This window comes from Punctularia strigosozonata (assembly GCF_000264995.1).
Source record: "Punctularia strigosozonata HHB-11173 SS5 unplaced genomic scaffold PUNSTscaffold_10, whole genome shotgun sequence".
NCBI classification, from domain to species: domain Eukaryota; kingdom Fungi; phylum Basidiomycota; class Agaricomycetes; order Corticiales; family Punctulariaceae; genus Punctularia; species Punctularia strigosozonata.
In genome coordinates this window covers 1,146,634-1,165,359 of record NW_006767442.1, presented here as the reverse complement: position 1 = coordinate 1,165,359, position 18,726 = coordinate 1,146,634, and the positions used below count along the sequence as shown (strand labels likewise).

General features: G+C 54.8%; 9 protein-coding genes across 9 annotated transcripts in view; 3 read left to right on the top strand and 6 right to left on the bottom strand.

Annotated features, from left to right (window-relative positions):
• The window catches only part of PUNSTDRAFT_105928 (oligopeptide transporter), a 4,560-nt gene extending 3,159 nt beyond the window's left edge, over window positions 1–1,401 (top strand). Inside the window, exons 5-7 of the mRNA XM_007386193.1 lie at window positions 83–296; window positions 369–432; window positions 491–1,401. Of these exons, the coding sequence (XP_007386255.1) occupies window positions 83–296; window positions 369–432; window positions 491–549 (337 nt within the window). The 3' untranslated portion in view covers window positions 550–1,401. The remainder of the gene's footprint in view (window positions 1–82; window positions 297–368; window positions 433–490) is intronic.
• A 339-nt stretch (window positions 1,402–1,740) lies between these two features.
• Window positions 1,741–2,636, bottom strand: PUNSTDRAFT_145265 (uncharacterized protein). The gene is made up of 3 exons (XM_007386192.1): window positions 2,355–2,636; window positions 2,182–2,301; window positions 1,741–2,117 (listed from the first exon to the last, which is right to left on the bottom strand). Exons 1-3 carry the CDS (start codon window positions 2,570–2,572, stop codon window positions 1,847–1,849), a joined length of 609 nt encoding a protein of 202 aa, XP_007386254.1. The 5' UTR covers window positions 2,573–2,636; the 3' UTR covers window positions 1,741–1,846.
• Window positions 2,637–4,176: 1,540 nt separating this feature from the next.
• Window positions 4,177–5,121, bottom strand: PUNSTDRAFT_115264 (glutathione-S-transferase; the record flags this gene model as incomplete). Its single annotated transcript, XM_007386191.1, has 4 exons — window positions 4,177–4,269; window positions 4,336–4,799; window positions 4,853–4,955; window positions 5,065–5,121. The coding sequence occupies 4 exons, from the start codon at window positions 5,119–5,121 to the stop codon at window positions 4,177–4,179; spliced, it is 717 nt and encodes a 238-aa protein (XP_007386253.1).
• A 715-nt stretch (window positions 5,122–5,836) lies between these two features.
• On the bottom strand, window positions 5,837–6,550 carry PUNSTDRAFT_145264 (uncharacterized protein; the record flags this gene model as incomplete). Its single annotated transcript, XM_007386190.1, has 3 exons — window positions 5,837–5,861; window positions 5,911–6,430; window positions 6,480–6,550. Coding segments are annotated over 3 exons (615 nt in total), but the record flags the coding sequence as incomplete, so codon positions are not given.
• Window positions 6,551–6,664: 114 nt separating this feature from the next.
• On the top strand, window positions 6,665–7,310 carry PUNSTDRAFT_54154 (uncharacterized protein; the record flags this gene model as incomplete). The annotated part of the gene is made up of 2 exons (XM_007386189.1): window positions 6,665–7,102; window positions 7,166–7,310. Coding segments are annotated over exons 1-2 (244 nt in total), but the record flags the coding sequence as incomplete, so codon positions are not given.
• Window positions 7,311–7,857: 547 nt separating this feature from the next.
• Window positions 7,858–8,969, bottom strand: PUNSTDRAFT_127395 (uncharacterized protein). The gene is made up of 4 exons (XM_007386188.1): window positions 8,739–8,969; window positions 8,536–8,683; window positions 8,214–8,479; window positions 7,858–8,161 (listed from the first exon to the last, which is right to left on the bottom strand). Exons 1-4 carry the CDS (start codon window positions 8,950–8,952, stop codon window positions 7,890–7,892), a joined length of 900 nt encoding a protein of 299 aa, XP_007386250.1. The 5' UTR covers window positions 8,953–8,969; the 3' UTR covers window positions 7,858–7,889.
• A 1,828-nt stretch (window positions 8,970–10,797) lies between these two features.
• PUNSTDRAFT_46162 (uncharacterized protein) lies at window positions 10,798–11,685 on the bottom strand (the record flags this gene model as incomplete). Its single annotated transcript, XM_007386187.1, has 3 exons — window positions 10,798–11,227; window positions 11,293–11,480; window positions 11,530–11,685. The coding sequence occupies 3 exons, from the start codon at window positions 11,683–11,685 to the stop codon at window positions 10,798–10,800; spliced, it is 774 nt and encodes a 257-aa protein (XP_007386249.1).
• Window positions 11,686–12,231: 546 nt separating this feature from the next.
• Window positions 12,232–14,134, bottom strand: PUNSTDRAFT_127393 (uncharacterized protein). The gene is made up of 2 exons (XM_007386186.1): window positions 13,886–14,134; window positions 12,232–13,792 (listed from the first exon to the last, which is right to left on the bottom strand). Exons 1-2 carry the CDS (start codon window positions 13,963–13,965, stop codon window positions 12,313–12,315), a joined length of 1,560 nt encoding a protein of 519 aa, XP_007386248.1. The 5' UTR covers window positions 13,966–14,134; the 3' UTR covers window positions 12,232–12,312.
• Window positions 14,114–16,626, top strand: PUNSTDRAFT_127392 (uncharacterized protein; the record flags this gene model as incomplete). The annotated part of the gene is made up of 5 exons (XM_007386185.1): window positions 14,114–14,159; window positions 14,479–14,774; window positions 14,984–15,139; window positions 15,206–15,307; window positions 15,372–16,626. The coding sequence occupies 5 exons, from the start codon at window positions 14,114–14,116 to the stop codon at window positions 16,092–16,094; spliced, it is 1,323 nt and encodes a 440-aa protein (XP_007386247.1). The 3' UTR covers window positions 16,095–16,626.
• Window positions 16,627–18,726: the final 2,100 nt, after the last annotated feature.

Below are 18,726 nucleotides of genomic sequence, written 5' to 3'. Positions count from 1 at the left end.
AGATCTATGCCGTCATCATCGGCGCGTTCCTTCCCGTGCCCTTCTGGCTGTGGCAGCGCCGGTACCCGACGAGCTGGGTGAGGTATTTGTCGACGCCCGTGATCCTCAACGGCTTGCTGTTCATACCCCCCGCGACGGGCATCAACTACTCGGCGTGGTTCGCGATGGGCCTCGTGTTCCAGTATCTGATCAGGAAGAGGAATTTCGCGTGGTGGAGCAAGTTCAACTACGTGACGAGCGCGGCGCTGGACAGCGGGACGAGCATCAGTTTGATCTTGATCTTCTTCGTGCTTCAGGTGCGTCGTCGTTCCTTCTTTCCCTTTTCTGGGCAGGAATCGGGGGAGCTGACGGGCGATTACGATTCGCAGTTCCCGAAGAACGGAGAGATCATCGACAAGACCGTATGGTGGGGTAACGATATATTCCAGAAGAGTACGTGCATGATCTTTGACGCGTTGACCTCGTACCTACGCCGACCTCTTTCTTTCAGACGCGGACTGGAACAAAACACCATTCCGAGCAGTGCCTCCCGGTGGCGTGCCCTCATAACGACAGCCCCCCTCGTATATCTATTCGTCCTCGACCTTGTTCTCGTCTGTGCTTGGGTCATCGCGCACTGTCTGTCCTCCATCTTCCTCTACCTCTTCCTCGGCCTGTTCGCGCACACGCACACGCACCCTCCTTGACTGTTATATCCCTCTCACGCCCGATATCTCCTTTATCTCCTCCCTCCGCGGCTCCTCGTACTCGTGGCTGTGTCCTTCTACGTCTTTATACTCCATCTAGACCGGCTTTTTTCGACGTTCTTTTCTATTTTCCTCTCGACACATCGTCTCCTTTTCCTGTTTCGCGCGAGCGAGCGTATAAGGAAGGGGCGGGGGACGCACCATCATCAGGACTCACTACTCCTACCACCCCCGGCGCCGAGACGAGGAAAATTGCCGTCGTCCCGCGCCAGGCAGGACGTATCGTCGTCGTCGACGGCTCCCCTACCTTCCTTCCTGTTTCGCATGCCTCACGCGCGTATCCCCGCTCCGCGGATGCGTGGTATGCGGTGATTTCCATTGTTTATCGGGCTGTCGTTGGTGTCTCTACGAGAGCGAGCAAGCATGCCAAGTTTTTTTGGTTTTTAGTGGGTCGAAGTAGGGATCGGCCTGGGCAAGGCCGTAGTAAGAAGGGAAGAAGGGCAGCGGACAGTATCGAATAGTTCACCAAAAAATGTGTTTTTCTTTCTTCTTTCTTTTGTCCCTCTCGTTGTTGACCGGTTCGGTCAGAGCCCCGCTCCTCCACCTTTGTATGTTACTTAGTATCTTAGCGAGTTTGGAGATGTAATGCTTGAGTAGGAAGTCGAAGAAAAACGTCTTTGTGCAACTTCGACAGGTCGGGTGTTGTTGACCCGTGGTTTCTTTCGTTCGGACACGTTTACGACGGTCCGTTGATGATTCCAACTTCGAATTCGTTCATTCGTTGGGCAACATCTTTCCGATGGCAGAAGACTTGAGCGCTCCATTACAGACGAAATTCGGATCTAGACATAGAGCCGAGCAACATGAAGCACCGACAACAGGAGACGAGCGAGACCAAAGTATGGAGTTTCGGCATCATACTGTCGGATGAGGGCAAGACGACTCGACGGGTCGACGGGTCGGCAGTAAAATGCTATGCGCCTCCCGCTTATGGAGCTTTCAGGTATCAGGATGTCCTGGATGTCTCCGCCCATCGCAGCCACCTCGGGGTGATTGATCAAGCTCTATATATTGCACAGTTCTGGAGGCAACAAAGTAGAGCAACATAGAGCCCTGCCCAGGGCATGAAAACACAACGTTCACTCTGAAAGCACATCATATTAATCGATGTCGAATTCCGGAAGCAACGGCCTGAGCTCATCCAAGGGAATGTACTTCTTTCCCAAGCCATCCGCAGCATGCAGCACGTACACGGGGTCGAAGTCTTCAGTAGTAGTAAGGCAGGCGGCAATCGTGTACGTTGTCGTCTCGATCACGACCTGCTGACCCACAACGGATTGAAGTCGAGCAAGAGCCGATTGACCAGGTAAGGGTGCGGTGCCCTGGTGGAAATTATGAGGACCCCAATTCGGGCCCATGACTTCCCTGCAGCTGGAGAGACAAGACGAGAGTGGAATCCAATCGGAGAAGCACAACATAGCGAAGGGGTACTAACAGCGAATCATTAGCTTCCAGTTCCACTTCGTTTGCGAAGTTGTCGCCTTTTGCGGCCGGGATTTCCCATTCGATGAGGAACTCGATGGCACGCTGCGACGCGAATATGACATCTACGTGACTGATTTATAATGTTAGAGTCGGACCCGGAAGTGGGGAGAAAAACAATCTCACTCTTCCATACAGGTAGGCTTCCGGTCGAGGATCCCATAGACCAACTCGAAAAAGCGAAACCTGAATGGACCGAGGTCTCCAGGCATTGGAAGTAGCACTGGGTACTTGGCATTCCTCTCGTCCGCCTGCCACTTCGCAATGACCGCGTCGTACTGGACGGTCATGGTGGCCGCGTTGTAGTTGTGGGAGTTCTGCATGCCGGTGCAGCCATTGGCCATGCGCTTATAAAAGTTGTAGACAATCTTGACCAAGTCGTCCCTGGAGATCTGGTTGATGGGAAGGTGATACCACTGCCGCTTGTCCGATTGCATCTTGGTGTGAGGAAGAGTGAGACGTGTTGGCAGTGAGTGTACCTGAGTAATGCGCAACGGGGGGCAGCCAACCTCTGTCACGTCTGTGGCGTGCGATGAATTCGCGACGACGAGGTTCTTGTTTCATGTATTCACTGCCAGCGTAGCTCCCTCTCCCCATACCAAGATGCAATCCGACAACCTACCTTGGTACCACCTCCCTATAGACTTGATCTCCAGGGATACCTGGGTTCAAATCGTTCACGAATTCTATACGCGTATGGGCAATGGCTGCATTGGTATGCAGAACTCCCGCGACTACGACGTGGACACCAGGGACACTCGCTATGACGCAGTTATTGCGAAGTGGAAGGCAGACCAAAAGAACGACCGGTGGCCATCCATGCTTCCAATTGCTGGGCAACCCTCGCAATTCAGGATTGATTTTTTCAACCTGATCTATGCGATACTCAATCGGAGGCCTACCTGTATGGAAGAGTGAGTTTGATTCTCTTCTCGCTCTCAGGTTCAACTCTTACGTTGTGATTAGTCATGTAGATGTGATATTTGCGTCACAGCGCGCCATTGAGTTTATTATACAATGGGAACTCCCGGCCCTCAGAGGAAAGACATTTGCAAACAAAGTGGGACTGGATGCCAATAATCGGTAGTCAGTACCCTTCTGTCTTCTGTTACTCCCGAAGGCCTGTTCTACTCCTTCTCGTCCCTCTAGCTGTAGGGACGTTTGCGGTCCAGACTGGGGTCCTGAAAAGGATTATACGCCACCCTTACCTGGGCAATCAGCTCTCGCTCGACTGAAACTCGCTGTTTGGGCACCATGTTCTGATTGAGGGGGTCACGTATGAGGTAGTCGCCTGCCATACCGCCACTGAAGATTTTGATCCCGTGTACGAGCTGCATGCCACAGTTGGCAAGGATAGGCTCAGGAAATATCTTCCCTTGGACGAGCTCAAGGATTTGCTTCCAAACATCGACCTCGCTTGATAGCTTGTCACGCAGCATGTTATTCATGTCCGATTTCCCGGTGCTCTTTGTTGCTCGTCTCCATTGTGCAGACTCGTGATGTGTGCGGAGCCCCTTATGTCGATCTCATATCATGTATGCAATCGATACTGTCGTCTTGATCATTCGGTGGCGGCGGATACGTTAGCGGCTGAAATTGTATATCGTATGCTAAATTTTGTGACAAAAGCCCTTCTCGCTCGGGGTTCCGGGAGATCTGTGTTTCACAGCGTGATCGCGAGAAGGAGAGGGTTTGGTGATTGCCATCGTCTGTGCCAGGGTTTCGACCTGAACGTGCACAAAACGGTGTTTTGAACTCCGAGCTGGACAGCACAACGATCCCGACATTTGTTAACGCCCAACACATCCAACGGCGTCAAGTACAATCCTCGATTTCCCCCCCATGGACGTATCGTACAGCATCCTCCCGGCAGAACATACTGCTTTACTCAAGACGTGCCAGACTATCTCAGTTTAGGCGGCCGTCTGTGTAAATATGGAATTAGCGATCAAGGTATGGCTCTTCCAGCCCTTGTCGCCTTGGCCGCTTCGCTCTGGGCCTCGTCACGCAGGTATCGAGCATAGATTTCCGCATAATGCTCCTTGTCCTGCGATGATCACTTCGTCAAACCGTGGACCTGGACCAACGGGCCGCGAGCGGGACTTACACTTTGGGTCTTGAGGACGGTTTCCCTCGTCTCCAGGAAGTTTGCGTACTCCTCCCAGCCTTCGCCCACGGACTGCCTGCTGAACCCCCGGTTTTCGATAAGGATATAGTCCCGTACGATCCAGGGCGCAATGGCGACGTCCACAAGGCTGAACTGCTCGCCGAGGAAGTACGGGCCTTTGACCTTCTGCGCCAGTTTGCGCAGCTCGCCCACGAGTTCCTCTCGGTTCTCCTTCTGCTTCTGGGGATCTTGGGCCTGGATTGTGCGGAACCAGGCGGGGAGGATCGACTTGGAGATGTGGTCGAGCTCGAGACGGACGAGGGCGCGCTTGAAGGGGTCTTCTGGGAGGAGATGGGGCTCGTGTTGCGGGTATGCTTCCTCTAAAAATTCGCAAAGCACGAGTGACTCGTACAGAGCTTGGCCTTTGTATTCGATCGCAGGGACGAGACCCTTAGGGTTGATATCTGCAACGCCCACATGAGCACGATATCTACTGTGTCAAGAGATGCCCGAATACCAAGGAAATGTTTCTCCTTCTTGTACGGGTTGACCTCCTTATATTGGTACGGGATATTTTTCTCCTCGAGGGTGATCCAAGTCCTCTGTACAAACGGGCAGAACTGGTTCGATGTTCAGTATCACCGCGAGTCATTTGGCCGTAGAGCACGATGTGATGTATACCCAACCCGCGTAGAACACCAAGTCTTGCGGATCCTAGTGTGCCTCCACCGTCTTCAGAGCTAAACCCGTCGCATGGGGAAAGATTTTCTCATCGGGTGTCCCCATGCTGGTCGTCAGATGGCACTTAATGCGAACAAAGCGGGACCTATGTTAACTGTTGGTGTGCACGATGCCCATCTTATACAACGCTGTTATGTTATGTGGGACCAGCTCTTAGTCAGGCTCATGCACTGTGCAGTGGCGTCATCGTCGACCGGGTCGTCGGTCTTTAAATTTCTCCGCTCGAACGAATTACCCCTTGACTCAGCAGCAGCGCTGAGCGAGACCCGGGCGAACAGATTGGGATACAAACATAATCTTTGCCTGCATTCCAGATGCAAATGTCTTTAGATGATGTACGAATGGCATCAAGGGAAGCGAAAATGCATCATTATGATCTAACATATACTGTACTTCGAGCTGCGTAGTAGCCGTTTACGTGCGTGTAACCCGTTCCAAGTTATAACTCAGGCTCTAGAAAGATGCTAATGAGCATGCGAAGTTGTGTGGGCAACCTTCAGCAGCGCGTACTTACCGGAAGATTGACTTGAGCTTGTCAATGCCCTCCTTGACATCATTCTCCGCGCTGCCGTCCGCTATGCTGTGGATCAAGCCCGGAAGGAGGGCACCTGCCGCTTCAGCGATCTGGACTGCCTGCCTCTCGGTCAGAACGTGGCGCCGCCGTGTGCTAACCACGCCAGATGCCGCGGAGCTGGTTTGCAGGGTCGCATCCTGGATATCCTCGGGAGCGGACGCCTGCTGGTCGTCGGTTTGATCATCGGTGGCTGCCGGTGTAGAGCTCTGAACTGAAAGAGATGATGATACGGTCGGGGACGGGATGGGGTCGACGCTAACAGGCGGCACGCCCGGACTCGGAGGAGTCAAATTGGGAATCTCGAGCCCCGGGCCCAAGGGAAGTCCAAAGGGTAACTTGATTCCTGGACCCAGGAGGAGAGCTCTAGGCAATGGGCCAATGGGGTGCACCTGCCTACTCCTCAACACACTCGCAGTTGCTGATGTCGCAGCGGCACTACTCTGGTCATCGCTGGAGGAGCCAGCGAAATGGTTGAAGACGTCGTCGCCGAGATGAACGATTTCTGGTACGGCTTTGATAAGCGACGGGGCCACGTCCTTGACTACGTCCTCTCCGAGGTTAAACAGGCTTGGACTGCGAACTCCAACCATCCGTCTGGATGCGGACGCTGCAGCTGTGGGGTCGGCGCTGACGGCCGGCTGCGTCTGACTGGAGTCGTCGGATGAACCGAAGAAATGGTGGAAGACGTCCTCGCCCAGGTTGAGGATCTCGGGGCCTGCTTCCTCGCCTACTTTGAGTGCAATGCCGGCAAGCCCAGGTGAACGCGCTTGTGCCTGGGACCTGCTCAGCACATCAGCAAATGCTCGAGTCGGAGAACTGATTCACGAACTTAGGGATCGGAGCTGCAGAGACAGAGATGACTGCCACCACGACAAAGGCGATAAGGGCCGAAGTACGCATGTTGAACGATGATATAAGATGGATGTAGAAAATATATAGGGCGTGAAGTAAGAAGATAGGTGGCTGGAGATTTTGTCAGGGGTAACGCCGTTTTCAAGGATCGAGGCGACTCACCAAACCAGTGCCTGAGCGAGCTCAAAGAACGAATGCGAAGGAGAGCCAGGAGCTGCAGAACCGCCGACATGTCTCAACAGATTTTATACAAAACTGAACGCAGTCATGCTGGCGGAATGTAGGCTCAGGACACACGGCGTACGCAGGATCTTCAGCGACCTGCTCTGTCCAAAACGTTAAGAACAGCTTCCACCGTACGATGAAGCGATACGAGCAGGTAAGGAGTGGGTCCATATTGGATGGTGGCGCCATCGCAGCGCTCCGCTATCACTCGACGCTCCCTGGGATAACCGAACGTGTCAGGCATGAGGCGGCACGATGCTCATAGCGGCGAGGGAAGCGACTTCGGCGACCATAGTGGGTGGGACACCCATGTCTTTCAAGTTGTATTCGAGTTGTATGTTGATAGCCCTGTCCGCTTTCAGGACGCGCGTGGATCTGCATCATGACTGCATGGTTAGTGATAGTAGCGCAGCGCGCATCACATCGCTGCGAACGTACTTGGGACGGCACTCGATGCCACTGATGACCCATGCCAATCGCAGGCAGTTTTTGTCATGAGTGCAGTCGCCCGTTACGATGAATTGCTTCTTCAAACCAGCATAAAGTTAGCGTAGCTGAGTGCCCCCTCTGAGATAGGGAGTCGAAGGCTGAGTCTCGATGGGTAGACTGCGTGTCTAAGCAGTCCGTGTCACAGGCAGTCCGCGTGAATTGATGATGGCCAAGTCTGGAGCTCGGACATGCTGGATTGTCGTTTTGGACTTGCATAAGGCCATAGCGTACATGTTTCAGAGTAGTGGACGTTTTCTGAGAAGAGCCTTGGTAACCTAGTGCGGACGGAAATTCTAATGCAGTGGTAGGTGAAGGATCGGAAGAGGAGATGCGTGCGGGGTTGCCTCATATGGACCGGGCGCGTCGGCGAATTTCAATCCTGGAAATGAATAGCCCCATATTCCTCGTTGCATATTGCAGCGTAAGTCATCATGAATTTCATCGTGCTACTTGCCTGAGTGATGTCCTACCGTCAGTGGAGAAAAAAAACTAACGCCGCCAATATGAGCTGCTCGATTTGATGGAGCCGACGAGGTAATTAGTCCGAAGTCGATATATAGGTTTCCATGAAAATGCCGCATCTCTGGACTCAGCAACGTAGAAGGCTCGACTCCTCGCGGAATATCATACAAATTATATTGGTTATTGTACAGTGCAGGTCGTCATTATTGCATCAAGCAGATTCTTGCGGGCCGTTTTCATTGTCGGAGGAGTAAGAGAGTTTAGGGATGCAAAGGAACGCCGCCGATATGAACTCGGGCATAGCGGCCAAGGGATACCAGAGTGCTTCATTGCGCAGCGCGCCTCGATGGTGCAAGGTTGCGACGTAAAAAACTTGGCGAATGAAGAGGAACACAGCCATGACGAAGAGGAGGAAGAAGGGCCATGCCGACGCGGTGTGTTCAGGAACGGGTTCCCGGTCCTGGTTGTTGTCGCCTGTCAATGCTGATGATAGTTCAGGAGAAGGTCGACGAGGAGAGATAGCAGGTTTGCATACTGTTTGCCGTCATCGATATGCATAGTAACAGGGCCTGGAAGCCGAGGACGATACTCAGTCCCAACCCGAGGTATAGACTGCACTGCTGCAATTGGCGAGCGAGGCCAACAGATCTACGTTTGTGATCGAGTTGCTCTTCGCACTGGCCGACGACGCTCATCACAAACAGGCCGACGAGGGCGATCCGCGCTACTCCGCGATTGAACGAGACGCCATCAACGATCTTCCGCTCTATCTCCGTCGGGAGATTTTGTTTGTCCATTTCTCTGGTTCCGTGTACGTCAGTACGCTTGCCGCGTATACAGCACTAATCCGTGCTCACCTCAGCGTAACCGCTTCGTAAGCAGCATCGAGGAGAAACGCGAAGCCGGAATCGAAAAGGATATTGACCATGAGAACAAGTGTCGTGTTTTGGCCCGCGCCATCCGATGCCGTCTCTACAGAACGCAGAACGTATGCTGCGAGGCGGGCTAAAATATCGGTGGTGAGTGGGGCGTTCGAGGATAGTACCAAGGAAGGACTCACCACAGCAGAATATGAACAGAGGAATACATACTTGGTGCGGCATGCGTATTGACGACAACAACAGCCCGAACAACATTAACAGGAGGAGAAGGTACAGGCAAGCAAAGGCCGCCGCCGCTGGCAGATACTCGCGATTGAAGTTTTCCGAGGACCGCATATCCTCGGTCGCGGTCAAGACATTCTTCGTGACGACGGTGATGGGGGAAGAAGGCATGCAGCACTAGCTGTGCGACACCTCGACCCAGGTGTTAAGTACGTCTGCGAGGGTGGTCGATCGTAAGCCACCCACCATTCGCGGAGGAACAAGGCCTTCAGCCATGCCGTGGGCAGACAGACCGGCGCAGCGCACGCCGGTGCTTCGATAGGCGCTCAACCCGTGCTTCTCAATATAGCGCAGTGGATGCTAAGATCCCTGCCGCTCGGCGACGACGGGAGGTCATCAGTGGCGTCCATGAGGTTGTTCTTATGCGGTGCATAACCGCGACTTCGAGAAGACAGGGCCGACCGAGGGCGGGAACACGGTCAGGAAGGATCGCTGGTACCTACCTAGCCCCCGGCCTTACATACGTATCGTCTTCCGCCAGCCGCTGCTCCTCTACGCCCGTGGATTAGCGGAGGCCCCGCAGCCTCATTGTTATGAAGTGCCGTGTGCGTATGGTCAAACGAAAATAGCAACGTCCAGGCCGCATGTGTAACACGCGCTATTTAGAGCGACAACAGGTGCTGACTGATACCGATAAGCGGGTTTAGCGCGCAAAGCGACATCCTCACCGTGAGGCAGTCTTGTGTGCGTCGATTACAAGCGCTCTTCGAACAGGGCATAAACACCCGTGATAATCGGTACACGAGCCCTAAGCTAGGCCGTTCCTTCCCTATCGCAATGTGCATGTTGAGACCGGAAGACGGGGTCAGCCCCTCCTTTCCGGCGGAATCGTATTCCAACCACTCACCTTCTGTACCCGACAGGTTCACCGACTATCGGGACTTCAGTACTTATTTCAAGATCGGCAATCATGTTTGTGCACAAGCACTCACGCCCCCGCACAGCGTTCGACACTGAGGCTATCCCTTATCCATGGCTATGGAACAGAGCATCACTGTTCGCGTAGGAGTTCAGCTGCGGACCCGCGATGGGCCCGGCAGCATGTGTGTGTAACATTAAGTAATCTGCAACTTGAAAGGCATCTTTCAATCAAATGAACAGCGGTGGAAGGGCAGAGACATGGAAAACTCACAAGTTACGTCATCTAACTCGTGCATCGATTGCAACTCCACCCTTATACTGGGAGAATCTCACTGATCTCAGAATTTGAGCTGCTACGTTGGACCGCGTGCAGCGCCAAAAGAACCCAAATAACCCCTGCGTGGGGAGACTGGATGTCAATTTTCGCGTCCACTCACGGACCTCAGATAACGACTTCGTATTTACCTGAAGTTCTTGACACACTGGCTTGAACAAGCCTATGATTACCAATGCCTGGGCCTCCGTTTGCATAGCCGAGGAAAGAAGGGGAGAAATTACAGCCGTAGCGCCGAACAACCTAATGACCCACAGCTGTGGAATCCGAGTCGGGCAACACAGGCAAGCAGCATCGCCATCTTGCCGTCTGGAGGTCAATGACGTTGGCATTCCTGTACTTTGCGGCGAGGTCCTTCACTGTGGCTCGTTTTGTGCTCGCAATCGTTTGGCGGCAACGTCACGGCATACGCATACTTATGACGAGGACCAGGACCAGGACCTGAGCGTAAACCTCCACTAAGGATTCGTCCTTGTCCTTGAGGTAGCAGAATGCGAAGTTAAGTTAGTGAACGCTGCACTCTGTCGTAATTAATAATGTCCCATTCAACGTATCGATTTCCATCGATTTCACCGGCTGTATCCGGACGGGGTACAAAAGAAAAGCTGGGGGTAGACACTGGAGGAGTAGACGTTTTAGACCCGATGGAAGGTACATTGTCGACGTCGTCCCTCACGTAGGCCGCGGCGCCCACGTGAATGGGCAATGATCAAACATACTTACCCTCGCCCCACCGCCAGGAGTACTGCGTTGGCCTAAGCCTACCCCATCGCAAAAACCCTGCGAATCTGCTGCGTGAAATCATAGGTGCTTCTCTTGATGCTTTGCTGCTCGATGTTTTGATACTCTCCGCAAATATGGCAATTATACTGTCGCTGGTTTGTGTTGATTTGCGTTGATACCAGGCTCTCCCGCACTTCAGCAAGCTTGAGCGCCCATTCAAGCCCCAGTTGCGCTGCATCTTCGACGCCAATCGGTTCACTTCGTCTAGCAATCTCGTTGAGGGAGGGCACGATCCACTCCTCGACATTGTAAGTCTTCGCCAACACAACCTTACTAACGGCCTCCATCGGGATCACCGATAGCGTTCGGATGGCGAGCGACCGTATATGATCGAACTGCCACATGGTGGACAATTTGAGCACAGACACCCATTGGCCGCAAGAAAGTACCGGATCTTGTCCAGGCAGCCTGGGACGTGAATGTTATTAATCAAGGTCAAGGGGCGAAATTGACACTATCCGGGACACACGTACGACTGGAACAAGACGTCGAGCAGCTGTTCGAAGTCGTTTAGTTCGATACCTTCGAGACGGATGGGGTTGTCGTCACCAACGCCTTCGGCATCTGTCCCCTCGGGAACCGGGTTTTCAAACATGTCCCGGAAAACGATCGAGTTTCGTTCGAGAGTCTGCCTAGGCACAGAAAACAAAACGTCCTCGACCTTCCGCAAGGTCAACTCCAACACATTGTCCGTTAACAATAGGGCTCACCTGGAACACGACATTGGCGAAGTAGAATTTCCTGTGATGATGCGGTTGTTTGTTCTTGGGGCATTCAATTTTTGGGAGTTCATCCCACGGGTCATCGCTCGATGTATCCTCCAATATCTGGGGTTGAATGCCGTTGAAGGGTTTGGATTTGACCATCGATGATCAGCTTCAAGATTTGAGCGGAGGACGCATTCATGGATGAATACTGTTGGACACGCGCTTTCTTCATGGTGAAAGAAGTTTGGCCATGATCTGTGCAGTCCGTTCGCACGCCGAAGAGCCTCTAGGAAAATGCAACAATGGAGCACTCGACTTTCCGAAAGTTGTCGCGCTGACTTCTTGAAGAGATGAACAATGAAGGGAGAAAGACGCGGTCACATGTTGCCAGCGTGATGCCTACGATGTGCATATACGATCTTTCGCCGACGACATCAACCACTCGTTAGGGCGTTGACAAGATTTGAACTTGGTATCGTGTTGATGATATGCAGGCAGTGTTTGCACGATCCCGCTAGGTGCCTGCGCAGACGATGCATGGGAATGCTTTTCATGGACTGCTGTTTGCAAGACGTGAAGTTAGACCTATATGCGGCGATTGACCAAAGACAGGAACTCACCACGCCAACCTTGACGATGGTCAACAAGGGAGACAAACGCAGAAAGAAAGTCTCAAGGTCAATATCACGAAGGAGCTCCCAAGAAGATCATCATCCCAAAATCTATGAATACACACACCAACGATGATAATACAGCTAGCTCATGCAAGTCTCGTGCAGAAGGTCTTCAATACCGCGTCGAGTCCTGTAACCTCCATCGCCTGAGCGGGCCCCACCACCACATCGACTGTCTCCGTTCGCGCTCCTCTCTCCTCTCCGCGCTCTCCTCCCTCTCCCCCGGCGCCCTCATCTCGATCTCGATCTCCACGTGGCCCCTCTCCCCATCCGCCTGTTTTGGCGTCGGGCCCCAGCCAGCCGGTGGCGGATATCCATACGCCTGGTGTAACCGCGGCGCCTCCGCCTCCGCGCGTCTCCGTACAGCGAGCATATGCGCGCGCCGCCAACGCGCGCACCATGCGTCGAACGGCCACGCGCGTCGCGCTGGTAGCTTCTCCTCGTCCGTGGAGGATGACGCGAGGGTAGGCACAGACGACGCCGACGCCGTCCGATGCACCCCCGGTCTCGGCGGCGTCGCCCCGCGTTTTATCGCGCCAGACCCGAGTTGCGTATCCACTCCACTCGCGACGGCGCTCACGTCGACCTCGCCGGACGGGCCCGACGACGTGCTGTGGCTTCTCCCGATGTGGACGTGCCCGCGCCACGCGAGCCTGTCGCCGACGCCGCGTATCACCCTCGCCGCCCTCTCGCGCTGGCGCCTTGCGCGCTCGCCGCGCTTGCGCCTCCTGTCCCGCCTGCGCTCCTCGCGCTCGACCATATCCTGCACCTCGCCTCCCATGCCGGCGCCGACCCACCACCACCAGCCCATGAACGTCTGCCACATGATGACCGCCCAGATGAGGCCTTGCATCCACGTGTACTGGTCCTGACTCGGGATGTAGAGGAAGGTGAGGAAGGTGGAAAGGACGGCGAGGGTGAGCGCGGCGGCGCCGAAGGCGGCGGTGCCGCCGTCCGTGCGCCAGGCCTGGGAACGATTGACGAGCAACCCGTAGAGGAAGAGCGAGGCGGTGAAGAGGAGGGAGAGTGTTGCGTTGCAGACGTTGGAGACGGAGGCGGCCATGCCCGCCACGGGCGCGGAGTCGATGATGGGAAGAACTTCCATCACGGCGGAGGTGAGCGCGAGCGGGGCTAGGAGGCCGAGGATGAGCCGCTTTTCAAGGTCGGACGGGTAGAGGAGGGTGAGGAACTGAATGTGCGTAATTTGGATGAGGCCCGAGGTGGTGGCGTCCATGATGTACCAGGCCGCAAGCTCGCTCTTCGGCCAGAGCGGGTCTGTGAGATTCGGGTCTAAGGGTGGTAGATCGACGGCGATGTAGGAGAGCATGTAGGGCCATTTCTTGGATTCGGTGATCGTACTCTGGCAGACGACGCGGAGGCAGGCAATGAGGCTGATGAGGAGCGAGAGGACGGAGGCGAGTTGAAGGACGTAGTTGATCGGTGCAAGGTGCCAGTGGTATTGACAGGTGAAGAGGAGATGGGCGAAGAGCACGGCGACGAGGGCAAAGATGATGCCGGTGATGAGGATCTGTACCGGCAGGGATTCGATGAAGGGCGGGCGGTAGCGGAGCATGGGGTCAGAGGCCCAGGTTCTGTGGGATGACGAGGACGATCAGTATTTGCGGCAGAGGTAGATGGGGGTATAAAGGAGAGAGATGAAAGACTGAATGGGGATGGCAACGTACACATCACTATCGTCCGTCGTGTTTTCCGCGAGCGCGGCGAGTGCGAACAGGAAAGGCGTCAGAATCATGCGTGCCCACATCGTGATAATATGAAGTTCGCGCCAAGGTCGCCAAGAGAGCAGGTAAATAGCCGTGACGGCAGCGGGTCCAGGGTAAACGGGGCAAGCTCTACGCCACCGTCCTCAGCGCATGCGGTCTCCTGGAGGAAATATTCGATATTTCTGCTCGATGGAGGGCGGGAGGGCGCTGGAGGGCGTCGGGGTCGGGAGGCAAGGTGCGCTCATCACCGAGAATAGTGACCGGCCAACTTGCCCTATCTGGACGTCCCCGCTACAGCCTCTGCCCGAAGAGGAAGGAGCCCCTGTTATTTCCGCGCTCCCAGGCCTGTCAAGCTCACGTGGCGGGCCAGAACGACCTGCCTAATGCGGAGGTGATACCCCGGTGCCTTTGGTTTCTGGAAGGGTGCGCGCTTGAGGAGCTCCTCGGACTTTTCTCTTGTTCGAGTCTCTCGCTCGTCCCCCCACGCCCACGTCGTGCCCGACGACGTCCAGCGCCTTATCCTGCCACATTTCACCATAGTATCATACACCTAGCGACACCCCCGACCACAACGGCCATGGAACAAGAACCGAGTCCCGTGCCCGTCGCGGATGCACACGTCGACTCATCCGCAGCCGCCCCCGAGCTCGCGCACGCGCCAGAGGATAAGCAACAACAGGCCGAGAATGTGCCGCACGTTGAGCTCTCGCGCCCCGACGGCGAGTCCGCGAACGCGAACTCGGACGCTCAGGCGGAGGATGCGACCGCCACGCACGCGCTCGACGCCCATCTCGATCTCGCCGCGCCGATCTCCGAGCGCACAGCTGAACACGCGGCATTCATTGAGAGAGTGAGTTTCTGCTCCCCTCTCTTTCTCTTTCTCCAGCACGGAGGTTTGTCGACGCCAGCCCCCACCTTGGGACACTCCGGATGAGATACCGCCGCGCAGCCCCCGCGGCGAACGCTGGCCGTGATGGCAACAATCCTCTGCCTCCATTCATTCTTTCCTTCCATCATTGCAAGAACAAAGCATAGCTGACGCGACATGTTCGTTCTCAGCTGTTCTCAAAGGTAGAGGCGGAGAGCGAGCGTCGAGCAGAAGAGGAGGGCCGCGCGTCTCGCCTCGCCGTCTCCCCAACGCCCTCGCTGCCGGCTCCCCGACCCGCCGCCAACCGCCGGCGCGGCGGAAGCGTGTCCATTTCGCGTCTTGGCGAGGTCAGTCGCCTTGTATATCCTGTGTAAATGCTGTATCACTAACTATATGCGCCCTCATTCACACAGGCTATCATGCCCGAGAACGGATCCGAGCCCAGCGTACCGCCTACGCCATCCCGCCTCTCGACGATCATCATGCAATCGCCCATTTATCAAAAACAACTCGCCGTACGTCTCACCTTCCTGTCTCCGATCCGCTCGTTTATTTTTCTCACGCCCTTCGCGCCGCTAGGCCGCTAGCGCCACGACGATCTCATCCGCCGCCTCCACCAATTCTCTTCCGCACGAAGAACCCGCGCCGCGCCATGCAGACGGGCGCTCCCGCTCGCCCTCCCCGACGCCGAGCACCGCGCCTCTGCACGACTCGATAACGCAGTACGCGATCCCCGCCAAACCGTCGCTCCCGCGCGCCGTCGCCCGCCGCCTCTCTCGCGCCCGCTCGCGCTCGAAGGAGCTCCTCGCGAGCCCTTGCCCCGACACTGGTGCGGTCGTCGTCGGCGTGCAGGTGCAGACGCAGACGAGGTCGAGGGCCGGGAGCAAGAGCATCAGCCGGCCCGGGACGGCGTCGGGACTTATTCCACCTGCGCAGACGGCGGGAGGGAGCCGCCCCGGCACGTCCTCGGGGCTGACGTCGTCCACCTCGCCCACCCTTGCGGAGGCACCGCCTTCGCCGAAGGACCAAGTGCTGGTGCCGAAGGACGTGGATCAAATGCCCGATGCCCTGCCCGCGGAAGAACGCAGAAACGTCGGCGAGGAAGACATTGAGGAGGAAGAGGAGGAAGACGATCTGCCTCACGGTACGACCGCGACCGTGCACGTCGACAGGCCCGCGCGTAAACCGCGGCATAGGTTCATCGTATTGAGCGACAACTGGGTCGCGAAGGCGAAGGCGTTCACGCTCCGGTTCAGGCGAAAGGGAAGGGCGACGGTCGTCATTGTTGATGCGGCGGCGTAATCAACCTGCGTCGATGAACAAGAGAAGACGTTTCCGTCCTGCGTTACAGGCTCAGCAAAATCCACATTCTCGTTTCTTGGGCTTTTCACTGTTGGTCTCTCGTCGGTATCCCTGGCTCATCACTTATCACTGTTCAAATATCTCTCTCCGGCTCATACACACTCGCTTCCGCACACGGACCGACCCGATTCGCTCGTTCACGGCGTCTCATCCTCAGCAGCAAAACCTTTATCTGTTTCATATCACACTCAACCCACCGAACATCCTAACACACCTCATTCTAACCTCTTTCGGTCTTCGGGCACACAAATGACGGACTTCCCCAGGATTGTCTGTTTGTCTCTCTCACAACCCAGGGTTTTTCGGTATATATCTCGATGTTTTGGCAAGGGCGTTATCGTTTCCCTTGTGTCTCCCTAGGATCCTCTCCCTTATCGTAGGACATAAACGTAACATCCCGCCCCTCACCACGCGTTTTCTTTACATTATCTCCTACGTTATTCGCTTGTTCTGGCCTTGGCATGGTTCGGACCCCGTACGCTCGTTAGCTTGTTATATATTGACTACGTTTGCGTTCATGGCAATTTGTGAAACGATGCCCTGCGAGCTGGCGCATACTTACGGACGACGCGATGGGCATGCATAGAATTGGGTATTACCAGCGAGGTTCCCATATTCGAATTGGGGTTTAGCCGAAACTTGTAAGGTAGACCTCATGCGCGTCCGACCCCATAGCACGCGACACGCGTGACATTAGACGTAATAGGTGCAAAAATTTAAATAACTCTCAATTAGACTAGCTCTCACCGAAAGTGTTACCGGCATTTTATAGATGTCTCCTGTACATAGATAGGACCGTTGACAGTTACTGATGAGAGTGCGAACTGCGAAAGGAGAGAAGGATAGCTGGGGTGTGAGGCATGACTGTGACACAGTGTGACCAATCCCTGAACCTCATTGAGGCGCGCTGGCGCTGCAAGACAGTTGGGTAACTGGAGGCATGGAAACTAGTAGACATCATATTGAGTACGGTAAGATGGATATACTGTTGGCAACATACATTTTCTCTGTTCTCCTCCGTGCTGATAGCTCCAACGTGGCGGCAACAAGGTTGTGCGTACTGGCCGAGGTTACACTTGCGCAAACGGCCCTAGGGCATAACGTCGTGATCCCCGACGTGCCACAGAGCTCATTGGATGCCAGATAGTCAATACAGCGGAGCCAGTTTCGTGACGGCGGCGGAAAGGAGAAACCTCCAAGTTGCACGGCTTGGCACTGAGGGCAGTCCATCACATGCCTCGGTCTTGTTTTCATCTCTCCTCCCGAGGATCTTATTCTTGAGTTTCGAAAGCAGCAGTCAAACTTCGGCACAGTACATTATTGTAGAACCCCAGTTGCATCTCGAACGAAAGCTACTCAGACCGGGAGACAATCAACTTTTCGCTCGTATTACGTCTAATGTCACGCATGTCGCGTGCTATGGGGTTGGACGCGCATGAGGTCTACCTTACAGCCGTTTTCAAAAATCATGAGCGCGGCACCAGAAACGAGACGCGCGTCGTGAATGACCCCAAAGCTGGGTTTGCCGCCAGTTCGACGACGAACTCTACGATGATGCGCCCTAGGATAGCATGGAAATGATCAAAATACGCGTGAGGAGCTCAGAGGATGATTCTGAGGAGTGGTAAACATGATATTCAAAGGAATTAACAAGCAATTTCCCAGTAGCAAGCAAGGATAGTGTTAGCGAATGTAAACCATGATTATGGACGCTACATCCAGCAAATCTGGACACAGTCCAGCCTCTGTGTGATCAAATATGTGTCCCAGGAGTCTACCGATGTTTTTGACAACGAGATGTTTGGGAACTCATCGTCGACTCGTCATTGGGGAGCATTGGGTAAGACCCTTATATTAGGGTTACTGCCAGCAGCAGCATGGCTCACTGAGGGGCAACCATTGTACAAGTGTACTGCTCCAAATCAAGGTGTAGCCCGCTATCAAGAAGATCCCATAGGCGAGTGGAAGTTGACAGAATGGGTGAAAGACAATCCGCCGGGAGCATCAAGTTGAGGGAACCAGAAACCGCCAGAAACATTGCACATCGTATCTCGATGTAACGGAGTACTCCGTAGCTTAGCCGTAGGGTAAACTTAGAATGGTCGCGGCTCCGCCGCGACTGAGAAATCACAATGTTGACGCGCCCGTTGGGCGCCATATGGTCAAACCTTGCGTGCTTACCTCTACTCCCCGGGCGCCTGATATCTGAGATATGATTATCTCTGATATCTATGGCGTCTCGACTATAAAAACTCGATTGCACGCCTGTATCTACATTCATTCTTGCTATACTACCGGATCCTGCTCTGTTGCCTGCGAGGCGCGTCGTGACACCGCCACCGCCCGCCTCGCCCCCTTACGCTTAACTTACACTTTTTTGAGCACCCTAAGAGGTTAGTACAATGCCTGTAGATACAGTAACCGACGCTACGCTACCGCGTACGTTGAGAAGTGGGACGATCCTACCGGACATCCGAGTAGAGGGCAGACTGCCCAGAGATCGGCGCCAGGCGCCGAAGAGTACCGTAGATACTACAGCAAATGAGAATGATCTGAATGATGACATCAGATC